Source organism: Acaromyces ingoldii (genome assembly GCF_003144295.1).
Source record: "Acaromyces ingoldii strain MCA 4198 unplaced genomic scaffold FA10scaffold_3, whole genome shotgun sequence".
Classification (NCBI taxonomy): domain Eukaryota; kingdom Fungi; phylum Basidiomycota; class Exobasidiomycetes; order Exobasidiales; family Cryptobasidiaceae; genus Acaromyces; species Acaromyces ingoldii.
In genome coordinates, this window is record NW_020290249.1 from 3,017,065 (window position 1) to 3,042,020 (window position 24,956).

General features: G+C 62.0%; 8 protein-coding genes across 8 annotated transcripts; 5 read left to right on the forward strand and 3 right to left on the reverse strand.

Annotated features, from left to right (window-relative positions):
• The first annotated feature begins 165 nt into the window (after positions 1–165).
• FA10DRAFT_267422 (hypothetical protein) lies at positions 166–1,333 on the forward strand. The gene is made up of 3 exons (XM_025521899.1): positions 166–441; positions 503–631; positions 686–1,333. The coding sequence occupies exons 1-3, from the start codon at positions 322–324 to the stop codon at positions 1,166–1,168; spliced, it is 732 nt and encodes a 243-aa protein (XP_025378196.1). The 5' UTR covers positions 166–321; the 3' UTR covers positions 1,169–1,333.
• A 572-nt stretch (positions 1,334–1,905) lies between these two features.
• On the forward strand, positions 1,906–2,974 carry FA10DRAFT_302180 (hypothetical protein; the record flags this gene model as incomplete). The annotated part of the gene is made up of 5 exons (XM_025525070.1): positions 1,906–2,007; positions 2,068–2,280; positions 2,350–2,435; positions 2,497–2,625; positions 2,687–2,974. The coding sequence occupies exons 1-5, from the start codon at positions 1,917–1,919 to the stop codon at positions 2,972–2,974; spliced, it is 807 nt and encodes a 268-aa protein (XP_025378197.1). The 5' UTR covers positions 1,906–1,916.
• Positions 2,975–3,596: 622 nt separating this feature from the next.
• Positions 3,597–7,821, reverse strand: FA10DRAFT_252719 (UDP-Glycosyltransferase/glycogen phosphorylase; the record flags this gene model as incomplete). The annotated part of the gene is made up of 5 exons (XM_025519663.1): positions 3,597–4,433; positions 4,467–5,700; positions 5,768–6,172; positions 6,404–7,022; positions 7,152–7,821. 5 exons carry the CDS (start codon positions 7,819–7,821, stop codon positions 3,597–3,599), a joined length of 3,765 nt encoding a protein of 1,254 aa, XP_025378198.1.
• Positions 7,822–9,792: 1,971 nt separating this feature from the next.
• Positions 9,793–10,983, forward strand: FA10DRAFT_286670 (hypothetical protein; the record flags this gene model as incomplete). Its single annotated transcript, XM_025524088.1, has 5 exons — positions 9,793–10,086; positions 10,147–10,219; positions 10,290–10,567; positions 10,634–10,739; positions 10,817–10,983. 5 exons carry the CDS (start codon positions 9,793–9,795, stop codon positions 10,981–10,983), a joined length of 918 nt encoding a protein of 305 aa, XP_025378199.1.
• A 142-nt stretch (positions 10,984–11,125) lies between these two features.
• On the reverse strand, positions 11,126–12,422 carry FA10DRAFT_275423 (EF-hand; the record flags this gene model as incomplete). Its single annotated transcript, XM_025523265.1, has 6 exons — positions 12,080–12,422; positions 11,850–12,015; positions 11,609–11,771; positions 11,388–11,457; positions 11,219–11,314; positions 11,126–11,156 (listed from the first exon to the last, which is right to left on the reverse strand). Exons 1-6 carry the CDS (start codon positions 12,403–12,405, stop codon positions 11,126–11,128), a joined length of 852 nt encoding a protein of 283 aa, XP_025378200.1. The 5' UTR covers positions 12,406–12,422.
• A 217-nt stretch (positions 12,423–12,639) lies between these two features.
• Positions 12,640–17,393, reverse strand: FA10DRAFT_302183 (hypothetical protein). The gene is made up of 3 exons (XM_025525071.1): positions 17,056–17,393; positions 16,276–16,985; positions 12,640–16,214 (listed from the first exon to the last, which is right to left on the reverse strand). The coding sequence occupies exons 1-3, from the start codon at positions 17,259–17,261 to the stop codon at positions 12,700–12,702; spliced, it is 4,431 nt and encodes a 1,476-aa protein (XP_025378201.1). The 5' UTR covers positions 17,262–17,393; the 3' UTR covers positions 12,640–12,699.
• A 612-nt stretch (positions 17,394–18,005) lies between these two features.
• On the forward strand, positions 18,006–19,814 carry FA10DRAFT_275424 (putative FEN1-fatty acid elongase). Its single transcript, XM_025523266.1, has 6 exons — positions 18,006–18,733; positions 18,800–18,834; positions 18,905–18,960; positions 19,015–19,134; positions 19,202–19,441; positions 19,521–19,814. Exons 1-6 carry the CDS (start codon positions 18,299–18,301, stop codon positions 19,613–19,615), a joined length of 981 nt encoding a protein of 326 aa, XP_025378202.1. The 5' UTR covers positions 18,006–18,298; the 3' UTR covers positions 19,616–19,814.
• Positions 19,815–19,957: 143 nt separating this feature from the next.
• Positions 19,958–24,921, forward strand: FA10DRAFT_302185 (hypothetical protein). The gene is made up of 3 exons (XM_025525072.1): positions 19,958–20,325; positions 20,388–22,223; positions 22,288–24,921. The coding sequence occupies exons 1-3, from the start codon at positions 20,182–20,184 to the stop codon at positions 24,724–24,726; spliced, it is 4,419 nt and encodes a 1,472-aa protein (XP_025378203.1). The 5' UTR covers positions 19,958–20,181; the 3' UTR covers positions 24,727–24,921.
• Positions 24,922–24,956: the final 35 nt, after the last annotated feature.

Sequence of the window (24,956 nt, forward strand, 5' to 3'; positions counted from 1 at the left end):
GAAGTCGAAAGAAGTAGCAGGTGAGGAAATTGGTCAGAGTGGTGGCTTCCCAACACGTTAGCCAACCTTTATTTGCAGGATTCTGGCAGCATGGCGACCTAAAGATTGGCGAATTCCGAAGGTGGCTTGACTTATGCATTGTCGTTAATGAAAGCGACTGGGGCATCTATCCCATCGCGGCAGACAATGTTGACCCCAGCGACGGCGACATTATCTCCGACATCGACGTTCTGGGCCAAGATCCTGAACAGGTGCTGCCCACGGGCCACTACGTTGTTTTAAACCGAGAGAGTGAGCTACCTCTCCGTATCTCAGGGGTGAATGGGTAGCTTTGAACTGAGGAGAATATCCAAAGCGCTCAGGCACGTTGTTGTGTCTCTGACAACCACTACCTACCATCAAAGAACGGTTTCCCACAGCGGATCATCCTCGCACGGCAAAGTGAGTAAGAGCGAAAAGATTTTTGGTCTTGGCTAAAGGGCTCAACCGAATCTGTCGATAGGGATCTTCTTTCAAGGATCGCGTGCTGGAACGTGACGGCCGCTGTGTCATCACTGGCGTTTTGGTGTCTGGTTTTGACGGATCTGTGTTCCATGCCGCTCATATCTTTCCTATCGCCCACCTTGATCTCGTGAGTAACAGCACTTTGTCGACCCTCTGATCAACACTCTGAATATCAGATCAGTGGCGTAAAAATGGCTTCGAAAGTCTCGTCACCGACACAGGACTACGCATGGGGGACGCAAAGATTGACTCTGTTCAAAACGGGATGCTTCTTGATCCCTTCGCACATACTCTCTTCGATGGCCATTACATCTCCATCAACCCCGACAACGATTACATGGTGACCGACTTCAGTAAAGCGGGCCATTTTAATGGCCGCCACATGTACCATGCGCGAGAGGTCGGTCACAGCGAGCGTCCACTCGACGAGCTCCTCAGGTACCACTTTTACCAAGCTGTGCTACGAAACGTAAGGGGCAGCGCCGGTGCAGACGAGCTCGAGAGCCCCGACAGTGACTCGGGCGAGGAAGTGGATTGGTACGATGTACACTCAGTGCGTTTGGACAACCCAAAGTTCCACAAGACTGCCAATGGCAAAGCCAGGCTCGAGACAGAGCTCGCCTCAAAGCTCAACATCCTCGCGTTTCGCCAAGGCACCATTTGATAGACGACAGCGACCTTCCATTTTGTATTCTTAACAGTAGCGTTCCACATTCGACACGGCTCGTAATCCCAAAGCAGCGACCTTCATCACTCTATCTCAATATCATAGCCACTAGATGGACAGAGGAGGGATATGGCACGACATATCAGATTACTTTTACATCACAAAAGAATGAAGTTGGATGGTGGGGAAGAAGGGAAGAGAAGACGATGAAGAACGTAAGAGAAGAAAAAAATTCAACCGGCTCAGGGGAGATGGTGTTTTGAGAGGAAAAAGGAAGGGTCAGTAACGAGGCTGGTCCTCGGACGGCTCGCTGCTGCTGACGAAGAAGTAGTTGTTCTCGCTTCTGGTCTCGGCGTCTGTCAAGCTGGGCAAGAGGAGGTGCTGGGCGGGCCTGGAAGGAGGGCCAGCGTGCGCGACTCCCGTCATCGTTGGCACGACAGTGTCTGCTGGATTTGGCTGTCCGATTGCCGATGCGCTCTGCTGCTGCTCAATCGTCCGCAGGGACTCCTGCGTGAAAGGGGCGCTCTTCGACCTCATCTCGAAGGCGTCGTCGTCTTTGTCGATTGGTGATCAGAACTGCCCCGTCCATCAATAAACGAGACAGAGGACGCGCTCGGCATGACAGAAATATACAATCCATTGTGCAATACAACTCAGGAAGGCAAGCGGTGAAAGAGCCTCACTTTTCAGGTAGAAATGCCTTTACCCTTGTTTCATCAACCACCATCTGTTCGACCAGTCCAAGATGTCCCGTCGCATCCGCAACGTCTCCGTGTTCATGACAAAGGATACCGCGGGGGATTCGATAGGTTCGGTGCATTCAAAAGAGATAGCAGGTGAGGAAATGATCCGATTGATGCGCTTCCCAACACGACAGCCAATCCTTTCTTTTGCAGGATTCTGGCAGCATGGCAACGTAAAGATCGGCCAGTTCCGAAAGTGGCTTGACTTATGCATTTTCGTTGCTGAAAGCGAATGGGGCATCTATCCCATCGCGACAGACAATGTTGACCCCAGCGACGGGGACATCATCTCCGACGTCGACGTTCTGACCCAAGATCCTGAACAGGTGCTGCCTACGGGCAACTATGTCGTTTTAAACCGAGAGAGTGAGCTCCCACACTACTGTACCCTTGCGGGCTTTCTGCCGAGCATGACCCACCCTAACCTCTCAAAAGAACTTAAGCACGTCGAGGTCTATCTGTCAAACACTCACTACGAGCGACAAAAGACTTCTCCCAATCTCAACACCTCGGACGGCCGCGTAAGTGTTGATGGAAGGATTCTTGGCCATGGCTGAGGGCTCAGTCGCACTTTGTCGACAGAAGTCCAGCTTTCTGCGTCGCGTGCGCAAGCGTGACGAGCGCTGTGTCATCACCGGCAGACTGGTATCCGATGAGGAACCTGTTCTGTTCGGTGCCGCTCATATTCTTCCAGTTGCCCTTTTCGATGCCGTGAGTAGCACCGCGCTGTCGCCCCTCTGATTTGCACTGAACATCAACAAAGGTGAACCAGAAGGGCTTCGAAAGCATTGCCACCGACATGGGAGTGCCCTTGGAAGACGCAAAGCTCGACCCTGTGTCAAATGCAATTCTTCTCACTCCCAGTGCACACACTCTTTACCATTACCGTTTAATTTCCATCGATCCCGACAACGACTACGCCGTTACCGACTTCACCAAACCGGGCGAATTCCATGGCTGCCGCATGTACAGTACCAAGCGCGAGAAGTCAGTCATAGAGAGCGTCCTCTCGACGTGCTCCTCAGATACCACTATCAACAAGCGGTGCTGCGAAATGTGAGGGGCGGCGACGACGACGACGACAAACTCGCCTCTGTCACCTCCGATGTTGAAAAGTAGTAGCACGACGCAGCGTCACTGCGTTTAGACACCCAACAGCTCTACGAGACTGCCAACCAGACTCGAGACGGAGCTCACCACTAAGCTCAACCTCCTTGCGCTTCGCCAAGGCACCATTTGAAAGACGACAACGACTTCCACCCCTTTCTTTGTATTCTTAACACTACCATTCCACATTCGACACAGCTCGTAACCGCAAAAGAGCGACCTTCATCACTTCAGCTCAACACCATAGCCACGCGACGGAGACAGAAGAGACACCAGGCTCAATTTTCTTGCGCTTCGTCAAGGCACGATTTGATAGACAACGACAGTACCACCACACTCAACCCAGACGTGACCCGTTCCCTCAAAGCAGCGATACCTTGATCACTTTACCTCAACAGCATTAGCCACCCAATGGAGACAGAAGAGACACCGCATGAACCAATTGAATACTTTTACACCACAAAAGAGTGAAGTAGGACAGAAGGTGGAAAAAAGAAGCGAAAAGACGAACGGGAGAGAGAAAAAAAATACAAACGGTTCAGTAGAAATGGTGGTTTTGTGAAGTAAGAGAAGGGTCAGTGACGAGGATGGTCCTCGGATGGCTCGCTGCCGCTGACGACGGACCAGTCGTCTTCGCTCCTCGTCTCAGCATCCGTCAGGCTGGGCGAGAGGAGGTGCTGGGCGGGCATGGAGGAAGGGCCAGCGTGCGCGTCCCCCGTCGTCGTCGTCGTTGTCACAATAGTGTCTGGTGGAAGAGACTGTCCGGATGCCAAGGAGCTCTGCTGTTGCTGCTGAATCGTCCGAAGGGACTCCTGCGTGAGAGGGGCGCTCGTCGCCGTTGCTATTCCTGCACTGCTCGAGGTCGCCGTCTTCTCGCCCGCTCCCAGGAACGGCAAGGCCGGCAAGGCCGGAAGCTGCAACCCAGCCAGTCTGCCCTTTGCCACTCTTTCCTGTTGCTCTTGCTGCTGCTGAACAGCCGCGCCATCGAGCCTGCCATCGGTCCTGATTCTGCTCCGGGCATAGTCCATGTCGCGGTAGATGGCCTTGATGGCATTGGCGACGCCGTCCTCGCGGCCAATCTCGCTGCCCAGCTGCCTGGCCCGCTCAATCGTCTTGGCGTCGTGCGTGGCTTTGTACAAGGCCTTTGCCAGGCTGTCGGCCGTGAGCTCGCGGACGAAGCTGCCGACGCCAAGGGCCTCGACCTGCTGGCCCCAGAAAAACTGGTCGCCAAAGTAGGGCTTGACAATCGTGGGGATGCCCGCCCGCAGCGAGGCACCCAGCGTACCCGCGCCTCCGTGGTGGCAGGCCGCGTCGATGCGTGGAAAGAGCCAGTCGTGGGGCACCGAATTGACCTGGAAGATGTCCTCTTCGATGATGGGCGGCGAAAGCACGGACGTCGCCGTCGCCGTTGCCTCCACCGCTGACGATGAGGCGCCGACATTGACGGCTGTTGCAGAAGAAGAGCGATGCGACAGGCGGTCGGACCAGCCCTTGGAGAGAATGGCGCAGACGCCGCTGCGATGGACCGCCTCGACGACACATCTCGTCATGGCCTCTGCGTCGGAGACGACAATGGAGCCCCAGCCGATGTAGACGAGCTTCTTGCCCTTACCGCGCGCCGATTCAATGAAGGCGACGAGGTCTGCGGGCGGCGTCCATGTCTTGCCAGTCGCCACGTCGGGGTTGTCGAGGAACCAGAAGCCGGTGACGTGGATCCAGTCATACCAGTCGAGAGGCTTGGGCACCAGGCTGGGGCTAAAGTTGTACAGGAACGGCACCTTGTGCTGCTCCATCCGGTCCAGGTTCGTCGGCTTGAGCTGCAGCACCTTGCGTCTCCACGAGTTGATCTGCCCCGCGGCGGCGCGCCAAAAGACCTGGTCAAAGATGACGTAGGACATGTAGTTGTAGTTCCCGCCCGCCTTGTGGCCGGGCACGGCAAAGGCGTGCGGGTAGGCCCTCGTGCGGCTCCAGGGCATGGTGAAGCTCCGGTAGTAGGGCACCTCGAGCGACTCGGCAATGTGGATGCCCGCAATGGCACTGGGGCTCTCGACGATGACGTCGGTGCCCTGGCACGCGTTCCAGCACGACACGAGCAGGTCGTCGAGCCAGCCGCGGAACTTTGTGACGCCCTCGCGGAGAAAGGACATGGTAAAAGTGCCGTTCTCAACGCAGATGCGCATCAGCTCGGCCGGGTCGCCGCCTACCTCCTTGAACTCGATGCCGTGCCGGGCGATCCACGAGCCGAACTCGCGGTGCGTGGCAATCCTGACACTGTGTCCCTCGTCCATGAGCCCCTTTGCCAGGGCAATGTACGGTTGCACGTCGCCGCGGGAGCCAATGGTAAGGAAGGTAAAGTGGAGCGGCTTGGCCGGCTTGAAGTCGAGCAGGGCATCCGACGTCGACGACTTGAAGATGGCCGAGGGCATCGTCTCGGGCGAGAGACTGTGCTGCTGCTGCTGCTGCTGCAACTGCTGCTGTTCTTGATCCTGGTCGTATTCCTGTGACGGGTTGAGGTCCAGGCGGTCGACCAGGTCGGTGAGCATGACGGCCTCGCGACGGCTCTGCGAATGCGATCGCCTGACCTCGCTCGCCCTTGTCCTTCTTGCGGCTTCGATCTGGGTGTCGAGGAGCGAGAGGCAGTGCCCGCGCCTCTCTGGAGAGGCAAATTCAAGAAAGAGTCTATGTGATGGTGGGAGAGGTCAGCGCATACATAGGGACAAAATGTGGTCGGCACACAACAACTCACTCTTCGTGGCCGCGGACCATGATGACCAGGCCGTGGTGGCCGTACCGGTAGGCAGTGTTGCGCGCCGCCGAGACAATCTCCTTGATAGGCAGGATCATCAGCGTCCGGCCCATGGTCTTGGAGGCGAGGCGCGAGGAGCGGAAGCAGACGTAGTTGGTTGATATGAACAGACGGCCGACGACGGGCAGGACCCGGTACAGACTCGCGCTCGTGTGCCAGACGAGGGCTTCGTGGGCAGGGAGTGCAAAGCACTGGCGGAACTGGGCCTGGATCGCCTCATCGTCATTGTCGAGCTCAGCCTGGTGGCCGTCGTCGTCGTCGCCGACGAAGTCGCCGTTGTCGAGAATCGAGTAGGAGGAATTGCTCAGCTCGCCCGACTGGGCCATCGCATCTGTCTCGCCGCCGCTGTGGCTGTGGCTGTGGCTCTGGTTGCCCGAGCTGAGCTCCTCGACCGAGCTTGACACGTGTCGCGACCGGCTGCCGCTCCCACTGCCACTGGCGCCGCCTGCCGATCGGCGCGAGGAGGACGAGGCGGCGCGGCGCCGGTCGTCGTCGCCGCCGCCGCCGCCGCCACCGGGCTGCGAGGACCACGTCTCCTTGACCGGTCTCCGGGGCAGGCGGCCCGAGATGGCGGACCAGGCGTCGGCACCGCCGCCGGCCGTGGTGGCGAGGACCTTTGTCGAGGCGTCGCGGACCCACTGGGGCACGGTCCAGCGGCCCTCTGCGCGCGCCTGGGCCAGGATGACCGAGTTGCTGACACTGGGCCGCGGTCGTGACGAGGGCGAGGGCGGGTAGTTGTGCTGCGAGGCCGAGAGGGGCGTGGTTCTGAGTGTCGCTGCCGAGCTCGACAGCGGGCCCTCGTCTCTGGACAGCGACGACCGTGGCGTCCGTGACATGGCTGTGGCTGCTGTCTTTGCGGGAATGTCGACTGCGACGCCGCCAAGACCACCGCCACCAAGAGACGAGAAGCTGTTGGTCGAGTCGCGCACCCGCATGCGTGGCCTGCTCAGCGTCTCGACGGCCGAGTGTGGATGCGTCGTCGATGATGAATCTGTGCTGGGCCCAGCAGCAGCAGCCGCAGCCGCAGCCGCAGCGGCGTCGTCGTCGCCGCCGCGCCTGAGCTCGGCGGCATACTCGATGAGCCGACGCCGCATGCGGGCCACAAAGTCAGACTGCTCGGCGAGCTGGAGGAAGATGTACTCGTCGATGGCAAAGTCTTCGTCCTGGTCCTCTTCTGCCTCGTCGAGGTCGCCTTCTCTCGGTCTGGAGGAAGAAGAAGGAGAAGCACCGACGACCTTGACGGTGATCATGTCCTGGCCCTGGCCGCCGATGCCCCCGGCACCGACGCCGACACCGACGCTGCCGTGCTGTTGATCGGCACCACCACCGCTGTTGTCGCTGCCGTCAATGTCGACGATGGCCTCGAGGGGGATGCTGATGCGCACGCTCTCGCCCTCGTTCTGGGTGCGAAAGACGGCCTTGCGGAGGATGGCCACCCACTCGTCCTTGCCCTGCGCCGAGGCAGCCTCAAAGAGAAAGACGCGGTAGGGCGTGTGGACGCGAAACCGGCGCTCGCTCTCGGCACTTGCAGCACTCTCGACGGCGGTCACGTTGCGGAGGTCGATGTGGTCCTGGGGGAAATACGGGTCGCGCTCGCTCTCGTACCAGCTGAGCGAACGGCCGCGGACGACGGCCCAGTGGCGGCTGAAGCGGTGGGTGCGCTTGGTACGCTTGCGCAGCGGCCCCGCCTTCAGCACTCGGTCCTCGCGCGAGGGCAGGTAGGCATAGAAGCAGACGAAGCTCCGTGTCACATACATGTGGCCCTGCAGCAGCACGCGGCGAAAGAGCCAGCAGGCGTGGCACGACACAACGTCCTCGCTCGCGTCGAGGCCAAAGATGTCCTGCAGCTTGCGCGACAGCTGCTCGCGCTGCGCATGTAGCGCGCCGCCTGACTCCCTCTGATCTCCCTCCTCGTCGTCTTCCTCCTCTCCATCCGCCTCGTCGTGCTCGTCGTCGGGTGTGCGGCCGGCGCCGCCGCCGTCGCCAAAGGCCATCGAGAGGGCATGGATGGACACGCCGAGACCGGTGGCCGAGGCATCGAGCGAGGCAGACGACGACGGCGACGGCGAGGGAGAGGACGACGAGGAAGCGAGTGCCGAGGCTGCTGTACGCTGCTGCTGCCGGGCTGTGGCCCGTGCCTGGCGCCGCGCGACGAGGGAGCCCTCGAGGGGTGTGTTGCTGGCACGGGGCGTGTCTTCGCGCTCGTCGTCAAAGACGTATGCGCCCACCTTGGCGGCCAGGACGGAGCGAAAGCCGCGTATTGAGGGCAGCGGCCGCGCCTCCTCGTCGTCTGCTTGGCCCTCGTCTGCCTCTGCCTCTGCCTCTGCCTCCTCGTTGCCCTCGCGGTCCTCCTCTTCGACGGCACTCGCGGTGCTGACTGGCGCCTCGTCGTCGCCTGCCTCTTCGAGATCGCCAGGGAGCATGCCGGCCTGCTCGGCCTCGAGGAAGCGGCTGCCGACGACGCTGAGCATCTGCATGAGTGCGTGCGTCTCTGCGTGCCCCGCCGTCTTGTCGTTGTTGCTGTCGTCGATGTCGCCGATGTCGTCTTGCTTTTGTCGCTCTTCCTCGCCATCGCCTTGCTGCTGCGCTTCCTCGTCGTCGGGCTGCACGGCAGCCTCGACGTGGCTCAGCGAGTCGTCGGTCTGGGGCAGCTGCACAGGGCTGGCGGCCGACAGCGGGTGTGGCGCGATAGCCGAGGCAGTAAGCGAGGGCCTGACCATCGGTGACGGCTCGGCAGACCGGAGGCCGCGCGAGCCCAGGCTGGACACGGTCGAATACATCCTCGGCTCGACGGGCTCCAGCAGCGGCGACGGCGGCTGTTGATCTTGTTGCTGCATCTCACTCACGGCTGTGGAATCGCTTGTGTCCAGATCAGGCCTCTGAGGCGCCCGATCTGGCTCCGTTGGGGCCACAGCGGCGTCGGCCTCCTCCTCCCCCTCCTCCCCCTCCTCCCCCTCCTCGGCATCGGGGTCTATGAACGGGTCGTCGAGCGTGGGATATGTGGCCGCCTCGGCGAGGGGATGCTGCGAGAGCCGCTGCGAGAGCGGCCTGCTGGGTGAGGCGGACGCCATGTGTTGAGCAGAGGGGCCGCTAGCGGCGCCTAGTAGCGAGAAAGGGGACACGGGGGGGTTGAGCGAGGGGCCGGCCTTCTACAGCCTCGGATCGCTTGGCGGGCACATGTCCTCCGTTGCTCTGCTCTGCTTTCGTCTGCTCTGCTCTTGTCTATCCACAGGTTGGCAGGCCTCTGCCTCGTCCTGTCCGGCTCTGCTGTCGGTGACGTACACGCACACTTGAAACACAGTCTCAAGGGCGCCGGGGGTGCGTAGATGTAGATGATGGGGAAGCGATCTAATGTGACAAGGGAGGCCGTGCGTTTTTTTAGTCGTGCGTTTCAACATTTTTTTACTTTTATTTTTGGGTTACGTGATAAGGCGTCCGTCTATCTGACCCGGCCCGCCAAGCAGTAGTGCAGCTAGTAGTAGTAGCAGGCAGTAGCAATAGCGCACTAGCAGCCGTCGTAGATCAGCGAACCGAGCTTATTTCTCTGGCAGCAGCCCCTCAATGTACTCCTTGCATCATCGGCCTCTTTGCGCACCACATTGCCCGAGCTAGCTGTTCTCTCTTGCTGATAGCTAATGCGTCCAGATCGTCGTCTGGGTCGAAATGATCGATGCCGGGTGGCTCGTGGCCCGGCGGACGCAATGATCATGGTAGCCAGAGCGTGTATGTGCGTTTAAGCTGGACTGATGTGCTACTACTAACTAGCCATGCGTGCATGTCAGGCGTCGGCGTCTGGCTGGCACGCCCCTTTGCCGATCCCGTACCTGCTTCTTGTCCATCTGAGTGTCCAGTGAGACAGATAATCAAAAGCTAGCAGTCGCACTGCAGCAGCCGCTCTGCGAAAATGTCGTCTGCTGGCTCCTCCCTGTCCTCTTGCTCCTCCCTTACAAAGTTATCGAAACATCATGTCGCAGCTGCTCCTGCCCTCGCTCGGCGCACCCTGCGACCCGCGCCGCTCGGTGCTGGACCAGCTCACGCACTGCTTCCGCTCCGACTGCGGGCCACGCGAGTGGTGCCGGCCCCTCGCTGCGCCTCTCCAGGCTCCTCCCGCGAAAGAAGCGGGAGGAGGAGGAGGAGGCAAGGAAGTGGAAAGTAGCGGCAGCTGTGTGCCCAAGGGATGCAGGCGCGACGAGTATCCATGGGGCTATCACGGTGTCGAGACGGCCGATCTGCCGAGGATGTGCGACGACGGTCTGACCGTGAGCTTGTCAGGCGTGCCACAACTTGCTTCTCTCTAACGCCGCAAGCCCTCCTGTCAGTACTGCCCTAACGACGAGTCGGTCTGCCTGCCGCACATCGCCCTCGGTGATGCCTGCGAGCTGAACCGCGACGGTGCGCCACCTTCCTTTCCATCAACTTTCCCTCTCTTTTGTCTCACCGTCTACTATTCTTGCCCTCCTAGACTCCTGTGCTCCACCAAGCGACAGCAGCTACAACACCACGACCCTCTGCCTCTTGCAGATCTGCCGCCTCGCCGCCTCTCCCCTCGCCGCCGTGTGCCAGCTCGAGCACACGCAGTACCTCGGCTACGACGGCCACAGCCCGCAGCCCGTCGTCGAAGTCGTCACGCGCGACGACTGCCAGGCGGGCCTCTATTGCGCCGCCGAGCAGACCCCGCCCGTCTGCGTGCGCCAGCGCGCTGTGGGAGACGCCTGCGCGAGGAATCGAGAGTGCCTGACGGTGAGCCAACTCTCTCTCTCTCTTTTTCCAGATCGTAAACAGTGGCTGAACAAGACTCGGCACTAGTTTAATTGCGACAAGGCGTCGCAGACGTGCGATCGGCCCGCGACCGACGCGGGCCTGCACCTCTCGCCGCTTTGCTTCGTCCTCGTGGGCCTCGCCATCCTCCTCAGTCAGTCGAGAGCAACTGCTGTTGTGCTTTGGTAGCTATGGAACCAAGAATTGACTCAAGCACGTCTTTCATCACAGGCCTCGGCCTCACGGTGTGGCTCCTCGCCCGCATGCACGCCTCGCACCGGGCCGCGCGGCGCGACGAGGTGCGGCGCTACTTTGCCGAGCAGTGGAGCTTCCGCGAGAGCATCACCGAGCTGCACGCGGCCAAGACGCAGGCCAGCAAGGAAATGCGAGAGGACTGATCGATCAGGCTGCGCCTCTCCTCTACTCTTCACTTCTCTTATTTTCTCATATTCTTCGGGCGACCACGTCTCTTTTTATGATGACAAGACAGGATACAGTGGGGATGCTGGGAGGGTGAGCCGGTGAGGCAGTGTGTCCCGCTCAAGGCGCCGAGAGGCAGAGCTCCATGAACCTGTGCGAGGGCCAAATCAGTCAGGCAGCCACGAGGCGAGTCAGATAGAGGGCAACACCCACTCGTCGTAGCTGAGCGTCACATGGCCCGTCCGCTGCACGTCCTTGCGCGCAAAGTTGTCCGTCAGCGTCTTGATGACGACGCAGCACCGGACGAAGCTGTTTGGATACATGTGAGCACGCACGAGATTGCAACGAGGACATGCGCCCACTAAGGGCTCTCTGAGCTCACCGATCGAAAGTGACGCCGCCGCGGGGCGTACCTGTGTTGTACGACGACGGGGCAGAGGCAGGAGCAGGGACTTTTGGAATGAGCAAGGGGTGTGTGCTCGCACGTCAGAAGGCGGAGGAGGAAGAGAAACAAAAGCAAAGAAGCCTCGCACTCGATGCCCCTCCACGCTCGCCTTCCTTTCACCGACCTCGACCACGCCTACAAGTACTGAAGACACTCACTGAACTTGGCCACGACAATGTGCAGCAGGCGCGGGTTGAGGTTGTAGCCGAAGTTGGCGAGCGCGCGCGAGAGCTCCGTCTGGTCGATGCTGCCGCTCCGGTCGGCGTCAAAGTGGCGAAAGACGCCCTGCCAGTCCTGGATGTACTTCCAGAGGCCGGCGAACTGGGGGGGGGGGGGGGGCGATTCCTTGTCAGCCAGCCAGTCAGATTGGGAAGAGGAGTATGAGACGGAAAAACACACCTCGTTGAAGGTGATGCTGCCCGAGCGGTCGACGTCAAAGATGGTCATGAGCAGCTTGACGGTGTCGAGCTCAAACGGGGTCCAGTCGCCATTGACGAGGGCCTGCTGCAGCTCGACGGGGTTGATATTGCCGCTGTGGTCGCGGTCAACGGCGGTGAACCAGGCCCTGCATCATAACCCGTCTCTCGCAGGTCAGCCAACAGTGCTGTGACGGTGGAGGCAACTCTCACCAGAGCTGGGGGTCGGCGCCCGGTGGAGGCCCCGTGTTGGGCGTGTACGCCTGCGGACGGCCGCCGGGTGGCCCATACGACGAAGGGGCATATCCACCGCCGGCAGCACCAGCACCAGCTCCGGCACCGTAGCCACCGCCTGGCGCGCCATAGCCTCCGCCCTGGTGGGGAGGGGGCGCTCCGTAGCCTCCCTGTCCCGGGGGTGGTGCTCCATAGCCTCCTCCTCCTCCTCCTCCTCCTCCTTGGTGGGGCGGCTGTCCGTAGCCCTGCCCAACCCCTGCTCCGCCTGCTCCATACCCTCCCCCGTACGAGTACTGCTGCGACATGATGAGTGATGGCCTTGCCTTGTTCGAAGCGACACGAAAGAGTAAATGTCGTGGCGCTGGTCAGGAAGAGGGAAAGTGTCTCGTGTGGCCCGGCCGCTAGCGAAGCTCGCGCGGGCGTCGAGGTGCATTTTGCATTTTGCATTTTACATTGCGCGCGGCCCACCGCACTGCACAGCAGCGCACGGTCTACAATTCTCAGGTGGAGGCTGTGCCACACCACACAGATCACACGATGGGAAATGGAAATTCACACATGGTAATTAATCTGCTATACATGCGTGCGATGATGGGCACTCAGCGGGCCACGACGTCGCACAGCCTCAGCACGAGCATGAGGGCGAGGTCGAAGCTCGTCTGCACGCTGCAAATCTCCTCGTGGATGAGCATCATGGCCCGCTCGGTGGCCTGCTTGCCGCCGGGGCCGAGAATGAAGCCGGCCTGGGCGGGCGCATAGCCGAGCAGGATCCGCTGTGCCTCTGCATGTGTCCGCCGCTTGTCTTCGTCTGTCCTGATCTGCTGCGGCTGAGGTAGAGGTGGAGCCTGAGATTGAGCCTGAGATTGAGGGTGAGGCAACTGCTGCTGCTGCTGCTTCTCCCGCTCCTGCGCCGCAAGCAGGGCCTGCCCCTCGTCGGAGAGGTGCCACTTGCCGCCGGGCCAGAAGCGGTTGCACACGTCCTGGGCCCAGCCGCCCATTTTCTCCGACGAGAGGGCGCCGGCGAGGCCGTTGAAGAGGCCGAGGATGGAGGACCAGTACTGGGTGCGGACAATCTGCTCGAGGATGCGCAGCATGCCCCGGCGCAGGGTCCAGCCGCCCGAGAGGTTAAAGGCCTCGTCGGCGATGCTGAAGAGCGACGAGAGCAGGTTGTCGAGCTGGGCCTGCGACAGCTCCGACGAGGGCGGCGATGCGGCTGCTGCCGCTGCCGCTGCTGCCTTGGTTGGCCGTGCTCCTCCTTCGTAATGCCCACCAAAGGCCGCGCCTGCCTCGCTCCCGTTGGTGGGCGGCGTAGACGGCACATCGGCGCTGGCCTTTGCCGCCCTGGGCGCGGCGGTATTCTGCTCGTTGTTGTTGTTGTTGTTGCTCCCACCTGGAATTGACGAGGAAGACGACGACAGCTTGACGGCACTCGCAAAGCTTTTGCCCGCACGCTCAAAGTGCCTGCCCGTGAGGTTGAGCGTGTTGAGGAGCGCATTGGCGCGCTGGCCCGTCGGGGCGCCCGCGCGCGTCTTGTCGACAAAGTGCTGCACGGGCTTGCTGGCCACGAGCGCCGGGCTCGACAGCAGCTCGTCGAGGTAGCGCTGCACCTCGAGGCTGATCTCGACGCTCGTCTTGCCCCGTGCTCGCGGCAGTGTCGGGCTAGTGCCTGTCTGCGCAGTCCGGAGATCACGGTCGAGGGCCTCGAACTCGGACCACTGGCGCATAAAGACGAAGCCGCCGCCGTCGCCAGCGAGGCCCTCGACGGCGACCATGAGCTCGAGCGTGCGCACGTCCAGCGGCTGGTTCGGCCGCTCGGCGTTGGGCGACACGTCGGTCACCGAGATCTCAATGAGGGGCCCCGTCGACGCGGGAATCGCGTCCGTCGCCAGTGGTGTGCCGGCCTGCACCTCGTCGGGCCGCAACGGCACCGGTCGCTTGGCCGCATTGGCGGCGGCGGCGGCGCCATCGCTCGTGCTAGCAGCGGGCTGGTCCTGTCTCGACGCCGAAGACGACGATGTATGCGCCTCGTTTTGTTTCTGCGCGCGAGGCGGCGGCGGCGGAGGCGGCCCCATGAGCGCGCTGCTCCTCGACGCCTCGTCCACATCAGCGAGCCACGACTTTGGCCGGCTGCTCTTCTCGTCGGTGGAAGTAGTACCGCTGGCACTGGCACTGGTGCTGGCAGCACCGAGACCCACCGAGGAGCGGACGGGGGGCGTCGAGCCGGGCCTCTGCAGGCTTGCACCGTCGTGGCCAGCCTTGGCCGCCAGCGGCGGCGGTGCCTGCTTCCGCCGCGGCTCGTACGGCAGCTCGAGGCTCGTCCTTGCCGGCGACGCCGTCTTGGAGCCGGGCGCCGAGCCAGACACGCCGTGTGCCTTGGCGGCTGCTGACTCGAGGGTATTGGCGCGTCGGGCGTCGTAGCGGAGCGGCAGGCCTGCGTCGGCGCGCTGCTGTGTGTTAAACTGCTGCGCATGGGCAGAGGGGCTCGGCGCCGTGCGAGGCACATGCTGCGCTCGCGTGCACGTCTCCTTCCAAAAGTGCTCGTAGAGGCCCGAGAGGCGGGCCCAGAGCGTCAGCTCGACAGGCCGCAGCACCTCGCGCACGCGGCCGCCCTGCTCGGCACCGACAGCGAGGCGCTGCGCCGCGTGGACGAGGGCGTCGCGCACGGTGCGGCTGGCAGTACCGCCGTCGTCGGCGCCCATACCCAGGCTCCTTAGTGCCTTGGCGACAATCGACTCGGCGTCCTGGCGGAAGATCTCGCCGTCGGCAGCGTCGCTCGTGGGCACCAGCTTGGCAATCGTGGCCAGGCCCACGTGGAGCTTGAGCAGCGCCTCGCCCTCGCCGGGCGCCACCGTGGCCGCCGAGGGGGGCGAGAAGAAGAGGGAGCGCGACGTGGCGCCGCCGCGCTCGAGAAAGGCCTCGAACGCGTCGCGCAGCGCAGCCATGCTCGCCGAGTCGCTCCGGCCGCCCCCGTCTCCAGCGCCACTGCCGCTGTTCGCACTGTTTCCAGCACCAGCACCACCGCTCGACAGGACATCGGCCAGGTCGGGCGCAGGGGGTATACCACCCGAGGCCGCACTGGGCGGTCTCGAGGGGGGCTTGTGGGTGGTGCTGGACGAGGCGAAAAAGGACGACGACGAGGGCGAGGGGCTCGACATGCTGTTCCTCGGCGACTCGAGCCGGGCCATGTTCAGCGAGGGCCGCGACGACGACGAGGGCTGCGACTGCTGCGATTCTCTGCGCTGCATGTCGAGCGAGGGCCGTGCTGATGACGATGCCGATGACGACGACGGTGGCCATCCCTGTGAGTCTCTTCTCCGCGACTCCTCGCCCGAGAGGCGATAGCCTTCGCTCTCGAGGCCATCGTGCTCCTCGTCTTTGTCTCTGCTCGCCATGCTCCGTCGCAGGCTCTCGGGGAGGACCATGCCCTGGTGTGCGCCCGGAGGCACATTCATGGGCATGGCGGGCGACGAAGCAAACTCCTGGGCCATCGACGGCCGCCGCTCGTCTCTCGCTGCGAGCTGCTCTTCTGCCTCTGCCTTTGACGGCGACGGGACCGGCTTCCTTGGGCTGGCCAGCGAGGGGTGCTCCATCCCATTGCGCTGTGGCAGTGCGGGCGGTGCTGCCTCATTCTCCTGCCTGTCCAGCGGGGTTGGTCGTCGAGGCACAGGCGGCGGCGGCAGCGCGGGCGAGGGTGCAGCCGACGACGACGACGAGGGAATGGACATCGTCTTTGGCATTGCCATGGCCCGCGGCTGCGTCGTGAGGGGCTCCGATGTGAATGGCGATGCGCCGCGCGCAGGACCACCGCCAGCAGCAGCAGCCGAGGCACCCGGGCTGGGGCTTGCCGGGCTGGCCAGCCGCTTGGTCGGCGAGAGGGGCACTGTATGCGTGGGCGACTCGAGGGGAGAGAGGAGGCCAGCGGTGGCTGCTTTTTCATCGGCGCTGTCCTTGGCCAAGGGCACCACTGGCGACGAGTACGAATGGCGCGGGGGGACTGGCGACGCGGCTGCAGAAGCAGCAGCAGAAGCGGAAGCAGCACTGGGCGATTCGAAGCCCGCCTCCCTCTCGGCCTTCTTCTGGCCCCACTCTACGATCTTGCGGTTGAAAAAGTCGGCTGTTTGTATGGACTCAGTCAGGAAGGAGGAGCAGAAGAAGAGGATGGTTGCCACACTCACGCTCGCCCAGGCCCCCCAATGCGTTCCAGACCTGCTTGGAGATGATCTCGCGGAGGAGGACGCGGAGCATGTCGCAGTGGCCGTCCGAGGCCTTCATGTGGCGCACAAAGACACGGTCGATGGCCTCGCGCAGCGCTGCGATGCGCGCACTGTCCGACGCAAAGATCGGCGGCGCATCCGGGTGCAGCCTGCGGGTGCGCAGCGTCGTCAGCAGGACCGACGTGGCGGTGAGGAGCAGCTCCGAGGCGACGTCGGCGGTGCGCGCATGCTCCATGCTCGCATAGATGCTGCCCATGGCGTGGTCGATGCTGTAGCGCGCCTCGTTGGGCAGGCAGCTGTCGCCAAACGAGTGGTACTCGTACCAGGTGCAGACAAAGTCGCGCACAACGAGCTCCTCGAGGTCGCCCAGCGGCCGTCGCAGGTGTGCGGGCATGCGTCGCAGCGCCGCATAGGACTCGGACCGGTCCAGCGGCGGCTTCTTGGCCGGCTTGCTTGTGCTCTCTTTCCTCTCCGCCGATGAGTCTGCCGCATCCACCGTCGATGGCGATGGCGACGACGACGGCGACGGCGACGGCGCAACGATGTTGAGAAAGCGGGCGGGATCAAAAGGCGAATAGGCACCCTTGGCCCGCGAGTCCGCCGACAGCTTCACGCCCGGCATCTGCGGCAGCTCGAGAAAGGTGCGCACCCATGGGTTCAGCAGCAGCAGCCTGCGGGTGCCGCTCTAGGATGTCAGCAAAAGAAACAATCCTCGCTACGCAGCTTTGAGATCAAACGCACACGGAGCAAAAGAGGACGAGGACGACATTGACCCAGCCGGATCGCACGACGACGGCCAGGACGCCGATGGCGAGTGCGATGGCCACCAGCGGCGAGCCGCTCAGCTCCGTCGGCCTTGACCTCCCGCCTCGTCCCTTTGCTGCGCCCGGCCGCTCTGGCTGCTTTCGGCCCGTGCCTGGAGCTGCCCCTGCCTCTGCCTCTGCCATCGTCGCAGGTGTCTATGGGAGGATCCAACGTCGGAAGTCGGAGCGTGTGTCTGTCTCTTCTTGCCTCCAAGAAAGCTCAAAAATTAAGCGGGGGAGGGGCTGGCGCGGCTTATGTCAGCAACCTTCGCTCGCATGGGTCTCTCCCCTCCCAATGATTTGCTCTATTTCTTATTTTTTTTCGTGGCTCTTTTTTTTGGTCGTTTAGTCTGGGAAACAAGACGTCCGGACGGATGCGCCCGCCCGAAGCGAACGAATCCTCCCTCGGCAGGCCACTACTGGCCCGATTTCCTATGTGCAACCGAGAAGATTGCGAGGAAGCAGAGAGAGAAGGCATGCGTGCGCTTGCCAGCCTGCACGAGGATCCACACAGACCTGCAGAGAAACAGCAGTTGCTTTTTCACTAGAAAGAGGAGGGAGAGTGCGACACAAGCGAGCGAGAGGACCAACTTCTTGTCCCTGTTTCCTGGACTTCTCATTTTGCTCCTGGATGTTTTGCTTCATTTATCTCGTTGGTGGCTGGCTGACTTGTTATCCGGAACGCTTTCTCGCGCGCGCGCGCGCCTCAACCCAACGCGAGCGGCAGTTTAGTGTACCTAAGTTTTGTTCCTTTTTCGCGGGCTTGTAACGCGTGTATTTCGTTTTCCTGCATTTGCCCTCGCCCTTTTTTTTCTTTTTCTTTTTTTTTCCGAATGCAGAAGAAAGAAAGGCAGGCAGGCAGCAAGCCCAGGGTCTCACCGTTTCTCTCGAGGCAGCGGCGGGCCCGGACGTAGTAGTAGTAATGTAGCAGTACGTAGTAGCACCTGGTCGGACTGGACGAGGGGGGGAACCCGACCCGAGCGTTCTGGGTGGAATTCAGGAGGCGCCCCAAGCAAGGGCACGGTTGCACCTTTTTGTGTCTCGGATCGGGCTTCTTTCTGTCTTTCTTTCCCCCCTCATCAACTAACGTTGTCGGTCAATTCGATTGCCCGCTTCTGCCACTTTCTCTTTCCCCACCACCACCACTACTACTCCGACCACTGAACCCGGCCAAGGCAAGCATGCCCTCGCACTCGCCCATCTACGACACCTCGGCCCGGCTGCTGGCGCCCCTCGAGGCCTACGTGCCCGTGACGGTGCTCCGGTGGACACCGCCAGTGACGCCGCTGAGCGACGCGCTGACGGCGGGCGGCGTCATCGTCGCGTACCTGGCCACCATCTTTGGCCTGCGCGCTGTCCTGCGCGCCGTCAAGGCCGGCCGGACGCCGACGGACACCAAGTCGACAAAGGGCGCGGCCAACCCGGCCGAGGCGCAGCGCAAGAGGGACCCGCCCGTGATTGACGCGCGGGTGCTCAAGTACCCCTTTCTGATCCACAACATCCTCCTCAGCCTCGGCAGCGGCTGGCTGCTCGCCCTCATCCTTGAGGAGGTGGTGCCGATCATGCGGCGCAACGGGCCCTTCTACTCCATCTGCGGCGAGGGTGCCTGGACCATGGTGCGTTCCTGCTGCTGTTTCGCCTTGCTTTGCCGTTCTTGACGCTGACAGCACTGCCGCATACAGCGCCTTGAGACGTTTTACATCATCAACTACTACTTGTGGGTGGCGTTTTTTCTTGTCCTGCTGCTGCTGCTGCTGCTGCTGCTGTATGCTGACTGTGTCCTGCAGCAAGTACTGGGAGCTCGTCGACACGCTCTTCCTTGTGCTCAAGGAGAAGCCCCTCGGTGAGTGTCCCTTCTTCTTCAAGTAAAAGAACACTCTGCTGACTTGTCCCCCAGCCTTCCTCCACGTCTACCACCACTCGGCCACCGCCCTGCTCTGCTTCACCCAGCTCCAGGGCAAGACGTCGGTGTCGTGGGTCGTCATTGCGCTCAACCTCGCCGTGCACGTGCTCATGTGTGAGTGCGGCTGGCCTGCTAGACAGAACAGAAAGCGAGAGGAGAGCTAACCCGAGAACCTCAACAGACGCCTACTACGCGCTGACGAGCATGGGCATCCGCGTGCCCTGGAAGAAGGCCGTGACGGTCTCGCAGATCGTCCAGTTCGTCATCGACCTCTTTGTCGTCTTCTTTGCCTCGTACAACTACTGGGCCTTCAACAAGTGGGGCATGCAAAAGTACACACTTGGCTCCTGCTCGGGCACCGAGTACGCGGCCCTGTCGGGCATGGGCGTCCTGTCCAGCTACCTCGTCCTCTTTATCCTCTGTGCGTGCCCCTCGCTCCTGCTCCTTGCGTTGTTGATCGGTCTCGCAGTCTGACACTCTCCATCACTCCACACACACAGTCTACCAGAAGACGTACCTGCAAAAGAAGGGAAAGCAGGCCGTTCAGGCCATGACGGGCCAGTCGCAGAAGAAGGCAAACGGAAAGTCGGAATAGAATCACTCCCAAAATGTACACTAGAGTCTCTCGCTCTCCCCTGCCGAAGCTCTCTTCCCCTCTCTCTCTCTCTCTCCCACATCTAATCCACCCTTGCACCTCCTCCCCTCTACTCCTCCTCCCTCTCTTCTTTTCGCATCCCCAACCCCTCGTCATTCTGTTAGCAATAGAGAATGAAGACTGCCATAAAAAGACCAACACCTTTTAATTGTTCTTGAAGCGCGTTCCTCACGCGACAGACGGAGGCCCGTGCTGAGTGAGTGAGCAGGGGGGGACGTTATCCAATTTCCACTGTTTATTTTTATTTTTTTATTTTTTTTCTCCGTTTGCCCTTTTTGTTCGCGGAGACGCAGGGCTGCGCAGTGGCACTCACACACGACAACCGCCGTCTCTCTCTCTTGCTCTCGAGGCATTTGCTTGCTGATTGTGTCTCGCTGGAACTCAGCTTTCCACAGACCGACGGGCCGTTGGACCGACGGTGAAGGCGAAGGCGAAGGCGAAGGCGAAGGCGAAGGCGAAGGCGAAGGCGAAGGCGACAGTGAGGGTCTGGGGCGGGGCGTATCGGCATGGTCGACATTGAGCGAGGCGCGGGCCTGGGCCAGTCGCGCGACGATGCCATCCTGATCGTCGACTCGCCGTCGCCGTCGCCGTCGCCGACGCCGGAGCGAGGCGGCGGTGGCGGGACCACCTTCAGCCGGGGACTGCCAAAAGTAAGTAGATATTTTGAAGAGAGAGAGAGGGTGATACAGAGACAGCTGACGAGTGCACACAGGACGCAATCGTCATTGATAGCGACGACGAGGAGGAGGACAGCTTCGTCGTCGCTGACTTCAGGCCGAGCGGCACGATGCGCATAGATGTCGATGACCTGCCTGCCATGGGTATAGGGCAGGGGCGCCGTCGCCAGTCCTCGTCGCCGCCCCCGCTGACGATGATCAGAAGGGGAAGAGGTGGCGGCGGTGGTGGCGGCGGGGCAATCGACATCGACCCATCTGGCTCACCGTCCACGTCGGGCACCGAGAGCGAGTACCGGCCATCGCCGGACGACTCTGCCGTCGAAGTGCAGGGCAGCAACACCAACATGATGGGCGCCATCTGGGACCGGGTGCGCAGCCTGCCGTCGGACCTGATTGGCGCCGCGCGGTCGATGTACGAGCAGCTGGAGCAGGAGCGCACGTCGAGCCAGGAAATGGACGGGCCGGTATGGATGCGCGAGGGCCGTCAGCGGCAGATTGAGATGCAGCAGCAGATGCTCCTCGCCCAGCTCGAGAGCGACGCTGCGACGGCCGCTCGCCACGCACGCCAGCCATATCCACAGCCTGGCCCCTCTTCGTTTGCGTCGGTCCTCGGTCGAGGTCGAGGCCGAGACAATGCGGCGCCGATTCAGATCGTCGGCGACGACGATGGTAATATAAGGCTGGCCATGCCCGGAGCCATGGTGCAGCAACCGCCACCCGACCCAAACGACCCAGACATGCCGGGCGTCGGCGTCGAGGACATGCCCTACGACATCGAGCTCAACGAGTCGGTCAACGAGATGCTGGGCCAGATGGTCGAGGGCAACTACCGCGGCGCCGACGCCATGGCGCAGCTGTACGGCGACGAGGGCGTCGATGTGGGCCGGCTGCCGCTGTACTCGGACGAGGCGGGCCTGCGCCAGCGCGGGCTCCGGACCCGCCTCCACGACCACCAGCTCCAGGGCGTCCAGTGGATGGTCAAGGCCGAGCACCGCCGGCTGACGGAGCGCGAGCCCGTGGCGATGTGGAAGACGCGAAAGGACGCGAATGGGCGACCTTACTATGTCAATGTCGCCGACCCCACCTGGCGGCAGCGCCAGGCGCCCGTGCTGCCCCGCGGAGGCATCAATGCCGACGCCATGGGCCTGGGAAAGACGCTCCAGGTCATCGCACTCGCCCTCGCAGACCGCAACCGCGTGCCCAAGGGCCGCAAGGTTGTCTACCGCGATGTCCACGATGGCCAAGACCAGGACCAACAGGGGAACAGCAGCCAGCCCGACGTGAAGAAGGTTGAGCAGCAGGGGCAGGACAACAAGTCGGCGAGGCACGTGCTCGACGTCGGTGAAGGCCAGGAGGATGGCGACTCGGACGACGACGAGTACGAGTCGCACTCGGACGCGAGCCAGGACGGGCAGACGGACTCGGAGACGGAGCCAGAGCCGCCCTCGCACGACGACGCAGACGAGTCGGCGACGGAGCCCGAGTCTGACGGAGCCTACATGCGCTCCCGCTCGGCGAGCACGAAGCGCGACTCCTCGGCCACGGTCGATGGCAGCGAGGAGGGCGACGCTGAGACAAAGGTGAACATGCAGCGCAGCAACAAGAACGCAGGCTCGGCAGCTGGGGCGAAGCGCAAGCGCAGTGCCAAGACGTCGCACAGGCCGGGGGCCAAGAAGAGCAAGTCTGCGAGCCCGCCGTACCCAAAGAGCGAGGGCAAGGTCAAGCCCAACAGCAAGTCCAGCGGCAAGGGCAAGTCGAGAGCCATGAGTGAGGCCGAGAGCAAGCATAACGGGACGACAGCGAAGAAGGACAAGCAAAAGTACAACGAGGCGACGCTCGTCATCTGTCCCCTCTCGGTGCTGCAGAACTGGGTGCGTTGTTCGCTCTTGGCCTGCGACGAGGCGATGCGTGCCTGACTGACACTTTCTTTAACAGGCCGGCCAGGTACAGGCGCACTGCTCTCATCGCGTCAAATTCTACACCTACTACGACGCCAATGCCAAGCGCATGCGCGGCAAAAAGGGTGCCGTCGAGCACCTGGGCACGTACAACTTTGTCTTTACCACGTACGACACGCTCCGGTCCGAGTACAAGATCATCGAGAAGCGCCGCAAGGCAAGGGAGGAGCGCGATAAGCAACGGCAGCAACGAGCTGAGTCGGGCGCCTCTGGTGGGGTGGACGATGGCGACGACGATGACGACGACGAAGATTATGCTGGCGGAAGCTCCTCGGAGGCAGTGGACAAAAAGGGCAAGGCCAACGGCAAAAGCAAGGGCAAAGCCAAGGCCAAGAACAAGAAGAAGGGCACAGACAAAGGCAAGGCGCGCAAGCGCAGCGCCTCCATCGACTCCTTTCTCGCCTCTGCCGAAGAGTCGATGGACGACGACAGCGGCGACCTCGACTCGGACGACTTTGAGGCATCAGACGACTCAGACTACGACGAAGACGACGACTATGGCTCCGACGACTCGTTTGTCGTCAATGACGTCCCGCGGCGCCGCAAGACGCCCAAGAAACAAAAGACCAAGACGCCGCTGCTGACCACGCGCTGGCGCAGAGTCGTGCTGGACGAGGCGCACATCTGCCGCAACCCCAAGACGGCCCTCTACCGCAGCATCTGCGAGATCACCGCGCAGCGGCGCTGGGCACTGACGGGCACGCCCATCGTGAACAGCACCCGCGACCTCGGCAGCCTGGCCTCGTGGTGCGGCCTAGACCCCTTTGCCGATGCCGGCTCGACTGCGTGGAAGAAGAAGATCGAGGACCGGCTCAAGCAGGGGCGCTCCCCAGGCGGCCGCCAAGTTGCCGCCCACCTGCTCAAGGCCGTCGTGCGGAGCATCGTCATCCGCCGCCACAAGTCGATGAAGGACGCCGTGGGCGCCGACATTATCAAGCTGCCCAAAGTCACCTTTTACAAGCATACAATTCCCATGAAGAAGTCGGACCGCGACTACTACGAAAAGTGCGAGATGGCTGCCCGCGCCCGCGTCGAGGGCTGGATCGCCGGCGGCGAGCTCGCCAAGTTCCGCGGCGCCGTCTTTCTCTTTCTGCTCCGCCTGCGCCAGCTCTCGTGCAGCCGCCGGCTCGTGCCACCCGCCCTGCTCGAGGACATTGAGAGCCGCGATTGGACCGAGGCCGATGCCATTGTCCCTGGCTCCAACCTGAGCAGCGACGACATCAAGCGGCTCCAGGAGAAGCTCCTCGTCGCTGTCCAGATGAACGACGACTGCCCCGTGTGCATGGAGCCGCTGCTGGGCCGGGACCCGATCATCACGCACTGCGCCCATCCCTTTTGCAGGGCCTGCATCGTCGCCGTCCTCAGCACCTCGGGCGCCGTGTGCCCCATGGACCGCCGTCCGCTTCCCCCGGTCGACAAGCTCATTGGACTGCCGCCCGAGAACGAGACAAAGGAGAACACGCCGGATCCCGACGCAGACTATGACGACGACGACGATGACGATGACGACAGCGACGGGATCGATGGAGCGCGCTCGGCCAAGATTCGCGAGTGCCTCAACATCATTCGTATGACGCAGAAGCGCGATCCGACCGAGAAGGTTCTCGTCTTCAGCAACTTTGTCAAGTTTTTGAACCTTATTGCTGAGGCGCTCAAGGCCGAGATGGTCGAGTTCTGCCGCTTCGACGGTGGCATGGACGTGTGGAGGAGGGACGCTGTCCGCGACCGCTTCGCGCAGCCCATCACTCCCAGCCTGGCTGCCAAGGTCCGGACCAATGTCATACTACAAGAACGCCGGCGAGAGGAGAAGCGGCAGCAAAGGATTAGGGCCAAGGAGGAAGCCAAGGCTGCTGCTAAGAAGGAGGAAGAGGGGTCCGAGAACCAGCAGGCGACGCCGACGACATCGCAGAAGTCGGCGTTCCTCGACAGCCTCCGTCAGATTAAAGCCACGCCTTCGGCGTCGACGACCAACATGAAGAACGAAAAGGGAAAGAAGCGGCAAAAGGAGCGAAAGGATGCCGATGACGTCTTTGGACAGAACCCGTCGGTGATGCTCATCTCGATGGGGTGCGGCAGCCTCGGCCTGAACCTGACGGCCGCCTCGACGGTCATCATGATGGATCCCTGGTGGCAGAGCAGCATCGAGCAGCAGGCCATCGACCGCGTGCACCGCATCGGGCAAGAGCGCGACATTCGTGTCTTCCAGATGATCTCCAAGGAGAGCGTCGAGGATCGGGTGCTGCAGAAGCAGGCGGAAAAGGAAGAGATGGCCATGGAGGCCTTTTCGGGCCTCCGCAGCCGCGGACAGGGCGAGACGGCGAGGCAGAAGCACGAGACGAGCCTGCGAGACCTCGCGACGCTCCTCGGCGTCGACCGGTCCGTCGCCAACCTGGCTCAAAGCGGACCGGGACAGTAGAAGGAGGAAGAGACTGGCATGGGCAGGGAAAGATGGCTCCATAAATTTTAGACGGCTCACTGTTTTCTCTCAGTATACGCTTCACTATATTCTCTTTTATTTCAGGACTGTGTATCACACTATTTGTTTATCATCGACCCAGCTGTAGACGACTCTTCACATTCATCGCGAGACAATACCATCATCAGACGAGACGAGACAAGACAAGAAGAGGCAGGCAATAGAGAAGA